At 45.6% G+C, this 8,551-nt stretch overlaps 1 protein-coding gene across 1 annotated transcript; it reads left to right on the top strand.

The window, feature by feature from the left end:
* Positions 1 to 5,009: 5,009 nt before the first annotated feature.
* LOC310726603 (uncharacterized protein) lies at positions 5,010 to 8,313 on the top strand (the record flags this gene model as incomplete). The annotated part of the gene is made up of 3 exons (XM_083542354.1): positions 5,010 to 5,913; positions 6,139 to 6,474; positions 8,186 to 8,313. 3 exons carry the CDS (start codon positions 5,010 to 5,012, stop codon positions 8,311 to 8,313), a joined length of 1,368 nt encoding a protein of 455 aa, XP_083398480.1.
* Between the last annotated feature and the right edge of the window lie 238 nt (positions 8,314 to 8,551).

The following is an 8,551-nucleotide window of genomic DNA, read 5'->3' as shown; positions in this document are numbered from 1 at the left end:
TAGTCCACAGTCAGACAGCTTTGAGACCATTGCTACCCTCCCCAGGAGTGGTTAAAAAAAGAAAAAATCACTCCAGAAGAAAACATGTCCACTAGGCTACATCGCTCTGGATAAGGGCGTCTGCTAAATTCCACAAATGTAAATGTAAAGGTAGGCCATAAAGGAACCCAGGGTAACTTCTAAGCAACCAAAGGCCTCTTTTATGCTGGCTAATGTTAATGTTCATGAGCACACCATCAGGAAAACACTGAACAACCTTTGCATGCATGGTAGAGTTGCAGGAAGAAAAGGCACTACTCCACAAAAATAACATTGATTTCCATCTGAGGCTTGCTAAAGATCATGTGGACCAGCCAGAGAACTTTTGAAAAAATGTTATGTGGACAGATGAGACTAAAAATTTACTTTTTGGTTTAAATGTGAAGCATTATGGTTGCAGAGAGGAAAAGATTGCCTTCTAAAATAAGAACCTTGTCCTATCTGTAAAACATGATGGTGGTAATATTATGGCTTGTGCCTGTTTTGCTGCATCTGGGCCAGGACAGCTTGCCATCATTTATGAAACAATAAAATCAGAATTATAAAAGCAAATTAAAAAGAAAATGAAAAAGCAACAAGAATTTCAAAAGAAAAAAGATTATGCAGTAAGACAATGACCCCAAGCATGCAAATGTTCTAAGAAAAAAAAAACAATTATTAATAAAAAGTAACTGAATGTTTTGGAATGGCAAAGTTAAAGTCCTGACTTTAATCTAAAATAATTTTATGGAAGGACCTAAAGCAAGCATTTTATGTGAGAAAACACACCAACATCCTCGAGTTGAAGTTGTTCTGTACTGAGGAATGAGCTCAAATTTCAAGCTGTAGTGCAGGACTGTTCAACAGTTACTGTAAACCTTTGATTGTAATTATTGCTGCATAGTAGGGTTACTGAAAGCAAAGATGTGCATACTTTTGACAAGAAATTTGTACTCAAAGAAAAGTAATACAGTGGTACCTTGACCTACGAGTGCATTAATGTACGAGTTTTCGGAGGTACGAGCCGTCACTCGGTCGATTTTTTGCTTTGTTATGCAAGAAAAAAATTAAGGTACGAGCTCGAGACGCCGCTGCTAGATGGCAAAGCGAAGCCAGAAAGCGAAAATTGGGACGAAAATTAAGATAAGCAAAGAAGAAAAAGTACAATATTAAAAGTTTAGGGATACGCTCAAGCTCAAGTCGTCTCATCTCCAAGGTAAGTACACTGCACAAAACCTTATTATATCTTTACATACTCTCTCTATTATGTTTTTGTACAAGATTTGTTATTTAGAAATGTATTTTCCTAATTTAATACCATGTAACATAAAAACGGGGTGGCATTCTGAGGGTTGGAACGGAATAATGCCATTTTAAGTATTTTCAATGGGGAAAATTAATTTGATGTGCGAGCAAATTGAGATACGAGCTCAGCCATGGAACAAATTAAACTCGTAGGTCAACTCGTACCACTGTATTGTCATTTTCTTAGTAAATAAATGACACATATTTTTGTCTTTTTTTTTTTTTTTTACTTGGTTCACTTTGTCCACTTTTAGAACATTTAAATATGTTTTGGGTCATATTTATGCAGATATATAGAAAATTCCAAAGGGCTCACAATTTTTCAAGCAGCATGTATAGAAACATTATACAAGCAAAGGGAAGATAAAGTCAAAGTGCGGTCTCCTCCAGACTTCAGATAAAACCCCCTGATGCCGGAAATTACTTGCTAACCCGGAGGAAAATCTTATATGAGGCTAAGAGGAGAGACAAAAGACGAAAAGAACATAAACACAGACACCCAAGCATATAACAGGAGCCTTCTTGTAAATAGTACACATCTGTTGTTGTTGTTTTTCATATAATTAGCACATGACTTTGATTCTGCTAAATCTTGGTATATGGTGTAACTAGTGCATGTTTTTATATTGTATTAATGTATTTAAAAGTAAGTCATACACATCACTTTTCTTGCATGATGCTCACAGCCTAGAGTATACACTTTAAAAGGTTTACATTGCAGTGCAAGAAATCTTTTGCAAATATTCATGTTGAATAAAAATGTTAGATTACAAGGCATGTAGAGAGGATAAGAATGTATATTCAAAGGATGGTGTATATAGTATAGAGTTTTTTATATATATATATATTTTTTTTTTTTATTTAAGCTAATTATTATGGAGTACTAAATAAATATAAATCACTGTCTACAATTGTGATGCTTGAGGCTACTCAGAAATGCAGAGCTGATATTTCACACATATAGTCTGCTATAAGGCAATCCAAGGTCATCCAGTCATCAATGATGTTGTTGACAACTGTAAGGCTAAGCTGGCTCAAATCATAGAAGCATGAAGTGATGAGGCTTTTAGTAGGATAAAGTTGCCTGGTCTTTCTCACACAAATCAATGACAACTGCCAATTCTCATCGAATAGGCATGCAGGAGATGTACCCTAGCCTGAGAGAGATTCCTGGAGCACCAGATAGCTGACTTTTTGATATTGAGTGAAAGTACTTCTGTTTACATTTACATTCCCTTTGTTGTGTTGCTAGAGGAGATTTAGGCTTGTAATCAATTTTGTTAAGCAGAAAGCCCAAAAGCCAAATCCAAAAAGAAAAAAGAAAATGCTGATTTGTTGTGTTTTGAATGCTGGGAAACTAATCTATGTGGAGGTTTCACACTTCAAAGCCACAGTCACAATATATTCTATGGAAATATTCTAGCTTAAAGGAGATGTTTTATTTTGGCTCTTTAACCAGCTCTGAAGACCAAGCAGTTATTTTGTATCAGCCCCTCAAGGTTTAGGTGAAATTGGCCTTAAGAAAAATTAACTAAATTTTATTACATTTAACTCAGTCAACTTTGCCTGTTTAATTAAATTATTTTTGCTTCTAACAAATCCAACATTACAACTGTCACAGATAGACCACACGTCAGAAACTGGGAGTAAAAGAGAATGTTCTTTATTAGCCAAGATACACTTAACTGAGTGCTTCCAGCAAAGCAGGGCCAGGAACATGGAAACACAGCGCAGTAGGTAGTCCGTAATGATATATAGAGTAACCTGTAGATTGGACGGTGAGTGAGGGGAAAAAAAGGGGCCTTATAAAGGGGAATGTAAATAGAAAACAGGTGTTGGTTATTAGTAGAAAAGAGAGGCTGAGGTGGAGTACAGGAGGAAGGCGTGGCTGGTGGTTCTCTGACATTACCCCTCCTCCAGGGGTGGCTCCTGATGCCCTAACCTGGTACCGGGGATGCCCGTGACCACAGGGTGCGGGACAGTTAGGGTGACTGGTGTCCTCCAGGAGTGCTGGGTCCAAGGCGTCCTGTCTGCGACCCAAAAGCATTCCTCTGGTCCGTACCCCTCCTAGTCAGCGAGGTATTCTAGGGTGGAGCCCCGGCGTCGTAGGTTCAGAATCTCTCGGACGGAGTACACACAAGGTCAGTCCAGCATCTCCGGCGAGGTGGATCAACGGTAGCTCCAGGGTTCTCTATGGTAGGAGAAGAAAACGGTTTTAGGAGCAACACATGGAAGGTGGGATGGATGCGGTACCAGGGAGGGAGGTCGAGCCGGTAGGCCACTTCGTTGATCCGATGCAGGATCTTGAATAGCCTGATGTAACTTCCTACTGGGCAGTTGGAGGCACAGATTTTGGGTAGATAACCACACCAGATCTTCTAGTTGGTAAGGAGGTGCCTCTGATCTCCGAGGATCTCCGAACCTTCTTGTGGTTCTTAGGGCTCTTTGGAGCTGGGTATGTGCAGACTCCCATACGTGCATGCTTTCCCAGAACCAGTGGTCTACTGCCGGGACGTTTGATGGTTCAATTGTCCAGGGAAAGAGTGGGGGTTGGAAGCCTAGCACGCATTGGAATGGGGTCAGGCCAGTGGATTCTTGGCGCAGGGAATTCTGTGCACACTCGGCCCATGGGAGGAACCGGTTCCAGCTTGTTTAATCCTGGTGGCAGTAGGATCAGAGGTCGCACCCCAGCTCTTATATCTTCCGCTCTGTCTGGTTGTTAGTCGGATAGCCGGATGAGAAGTTGATGGTTACACAGAGGAGCTTGAAGAACGCCTTCCACACGAGGGATGTAAACTGAGGCCCTGGTCTGACACAATTTCCTCTGGGAGGCCAAAATTCCGAAACATGTGGTGGAAGGATACCACTGCGGTCTCTAGAACTGTGGGCAGACCTTGGAGGGGATCCAGTCCTCAGGCTTTGGAGAAGCAATCCACAGCTACGAGAATGCAGGTGTTACCGTCGGAATCTACCGTCGGAAGATCTGTGACGAAATCGACTCCCAGATGGGACCAAGGCCGTTGTGGGGAAGGTAGGGTGACAAGTTTTTCCGCTGTAAGTGGCGTGGTGTTTTTGACATGGTACAGACAGATCTCGCTACATCCCCGATCATCCCTTGCCACCAGTACGGTGGTTCTGACCAAGATGGCGGCGCAGCAGTAGCTCGCAGCGGCAGCTCCGGACCCAAAATAGTGCTAACTTTGTTTTGTAGCCCGCCCTACACAACACATGGACATCGGAGCAACCGGTGTCCCTGTGTACAACCGCAAAACACTGAAAGAACTCAGAAACAACCCAAACAACACCATTAATGATGACCTGCGGCAGAAGCTACGCGACCTCGGCGTGCTCCGAGAACCAGGCCTCCAGACCTCGGCATCGCCTGCGGTGGATGGACGGAGGAGGGCGAATCGGAAGTGCTGCGCGAGGAAGCAGAAACGCGGAAAGCGAGCAGGTGCTAATGCTAGGCTAAAAGCTAACCCTATCCGGCCTGCTCTACCATCACTACTGCTGGCAAATGTCTGCTCCCTGGACAATAAATTAGACTACATCAGACTCCAACAAGCTACTCGGCGTAAGTACAGACACTGCTGCGTTTTTGTGTTTACTCAGACGTGGCTGAGCGACAGAGTTCCGGACGCCGCCATCCAGCTGGACGGGCTAGCCGTGCCGACAGAAATGCAGCTATGTGTGGTAAGACTCGCGGCGGCGGTCTGTGTGTTTACATCAACACGGAATGGTGTAAGAACTCTGTGCTTGTTTCCACCTACTGCTCATCGCTGCTGGAGTTTATTGTTGTGAGATGTAGACCTTTTTATTTACCACGGGATTGCACCACCGCTATTGTGCTCAGAGTGTACATACCACCTAGCGCTAATGCTAAGGAAGCGCTCAGTGTACTCTACGGGACCATTAGCGAACTTCAAAACACACACCCTGACGGATTGTTTATAGTCACCAGAGATTTTAATGACGCAAATCTCAGGACTGTGCTTCCCAAATTCTATCAGAATGTGGACTTTGCAACCAGAGGAGAAAACACGCTGGATGTTGTTTACACAAACATCCGGGGCGCATACCGGGCGAAGCCCCGCCCCCACCTCGGGTACTCAGACCACATCTCTGTTATGTTGATCCCAGCATACAGACCACTCAGCAGGCGTTCAAGACCAGCTCAAAAACAAGTGAGAACCTGGCCAGCAGGATCCATGTCTGCTCTCCAGGACTGTTTTGAATGCACTGACTGGGACATGTTCAGGGAAGCTGCAACCAATGGCGATTTCATCAACTTGGAGGGGTACACGTCAACAGTGACCAGCTACATCGGCAAGTGCATTGATGACGTGGCTATCTCCAAAACCATCACTACACGCTCCAACCAGAAGCCATGGATGACCGCCAAGGTGCGTGCGCTGCTAAAAACAAGAGACTCTGCCTTCAGACCAAGGGCCAAACTGTCCCGTGCTATCAGAGAGGCGAAGCGCGCACACGCCAAGAGAATCCATGGCCACTTCCAGGACAACGGAGACACCCGGCGCATGTGGCAGGGCATCCAGGCAATCACGAATTACAAGACCACATCACCTGCTTGTGACCGTGATACCTCCCTTCCAGATGCGCTGAACGACTTCTACGTCCGGTTCGAGGTGCAGAACAACGTGGTGGTGAGGAAGACCATCCCTCCTCCCAGTGACCAGGTGCTCTGTCCAACCACAGCTGAAGTGAGGAAAACTCTATGCAGAGTTAACCCACAGAAGTCTGCTGGACCTGACAACATTCCTGGCAGTGTGCTCAGGGAATGTGCAGAACAACTAGCAGATGTCTTCACTGACATCTTCAACATCTCCCTGAGCAGCGCCACTGTTCCTACCTGCCTCAAGACGACCACCATCATTCCTGTGCCGAAGAAGTCTTCAGTCTCCTGCCTCAATGACTATCGTCCCGTTGCACTCACACCCATCATGATGAAGTGCTTCGAGAGGCTCGTCATGAGGCACATAAAGACCCAGCTCCCACCCGCACTGGACCCCATGCAGTTTGCGTATCGTCCAAACAGCTCCACGGACGATGCCATCTCCACAACCCTCCATCTGGCCCTCACCCATCTGGATAACAAGGACTCTTATGTAAGGATGCTGTTCATAGACTTCAGTTTAACATTCAACACAATTATTCCTCATCACCTGATCGAGAAGCTAAGCCTACTGGGCCTGAACACCTCCCTCTGCAACTGGATCCTGGACTTCCTGACTAAGAGACCTAAGTCAGTTCGGATCGGGAACAGCATCTCCAGAACCACCACACTGAGCACTGGAGCCCCTCAGGGCTGTGTGCTCAGTCCACTGCTGTTCACTCTGCTGACTCACGACTGTGCACCAACGCACAGCTCGAATAATGTCATTAGGTTTGCTGATGACACGAACGTGGTGGGTCTAATCAGCAAGAACGACGAGTCAGCATACAGAGAGGAGGTGCAACGGTTAACAGCCTGGTGTGGAGCTAACAACCTGTCTCTGAATGTGGACAAAACGAAAGAGATGGTTGTTGACTTCAGGAGAACACAAAGTGACCATTCTCCACTGATCATCGATGGATCTTCAGTGGAGACCATCAAGAGCACCAAATTCCTTGGTGTTCATCTGGCGGACAACCTCACCTGGTCAACTTACACCAGCTCCATCACCAAGAAAGCCCATAAGGGTCTCTACTTCCTGAGAAGGCTAAGGAAAGCTCATCTCCCTCCACCCATCCTGACCATGTTCTACAGAGGGACCATTGAGAGCATTTTGAGCAGCTGCATCACTGCATGGTTTGGGAACTGCACCGTCTCGGATCGCAAGACCCTACAGAGGATAGTGAGGACAGCTGAGAAGATCATCGGAGTCTCTCTCCCCTCTATCATGGACATTTACACCACACGCTGCATCCGCAAAGCACACAGCATTGTGGATGACCACACACACCCGTCACACACACTTCACCCTCCTACCATCAGGGAAACGGTTCCGAAGCATTCGGGCCGTCACATCAAGACTGTGCAACAGTTTTTTCCCGCAAGCCATTAGGCTCTTCAACAAACATCTGAACTGAACTCTCTCTCACACACATACACACTTACACACAACTGAGTGACTGATCTGTACAACCGGACTCAACACACATACACTTCACACACCCAGGTTTCACCATTCACACCTTTCATTATCGCCAAAATGTTTACATGCCGTTTGTTGCTGATCTTCCGGGACTTGCTTTTTTTGCACAATATTCTGTCCAAATCCTTAAAAAAAAAGAAAAATGTAAACAGAGAAATGTAAACAGAATTGTGCAATTCTGTTACATTTTTCTGCTATTGTAGAATTGCACAATTCTGTTTACATTTCTCTGTTTACATTTTTCTGCTACTGTGCACCTTATTCTGTCACGACAGGTTTTACTGGTGGAGCTATTGCTGTTTTTATTTTTTATATTCTGTGTATTGTCCTGCACTGTCCTGCACTGTCCTGTGTTGTCTTGCACTGTCTTGTGTTGTCTTTTGCACTGTTTGCACTAGTTGCACACATGCACCTTATGTGGCGAGGATCTTAGTTCCTGGCCCTGTGTTCTTCTGTTCTGTGACTGGTGTTTTATGTAGCACCTGGGTTCAGGAGTAATGTTGTTTCATTTCACTGTGTACTGCATCAGCTATGTATGGTTGAAATGACAATCAAAACCTTCTTGACTCTTGACTTGACTTGACAGTAGTAAGATTTGACCAAAAGGAGGGTTTGTCTCCTCCTTGGGTGGCCGGAACCTGGGGCCTCGTCGATCGGCCTTAGCAGGGGTTGACGGCAAGTTCTGGGAACAAATGTCTTTCCCTTAGGGCATTTAGGAGGGCTGGTTCTCCACGAGTCGCCGTACAGATGCGCTACCACTTCCAACCAGTGGCACCACTCTTTGAGCGCCAGTTTGATGGCCAGCAGTTCCCAATTTCCCCGTCTGTTGGGATAAGGTGGCCACATACACTTCCACATGAACGAGAGCTGGGGATCCAGGTGTCATAGGAAAGGGGGCAGTACTGCCCCTCCAATTCAGTTTGAGGAAGGCTTCTTCGGCCTCCTGGTTCACACAATGGTTTTGGCCTTTGCCCTCAGAAGATAGGTGAGCGGGGCGGTGACCAAGCTGAAGCTCTGGATGAACCGTTGGTAGAGGTTGGAAAAACCTAGGAAGCATTGGAGCTCGTTTGTGG

The sequence above is a fragment of the Silurus aristotelis genome (assembly GCF_946808225.1).
Source record: "Silurus aristotelis genome assembly, chromosome: 5".
Classification (NCBI taxonomy): domain Eukaryota; kingdom Metazoa; phylum Chordata; class Actinopteri; order Siluriformes; family Siluridae; genus Silurus; species Silurus aristotelis.
The sequence above is the reverse complement of the archived record's forward strand: the minus strand, read 5'-3'. Positions and strand labels throughout refer to the sequence as shown.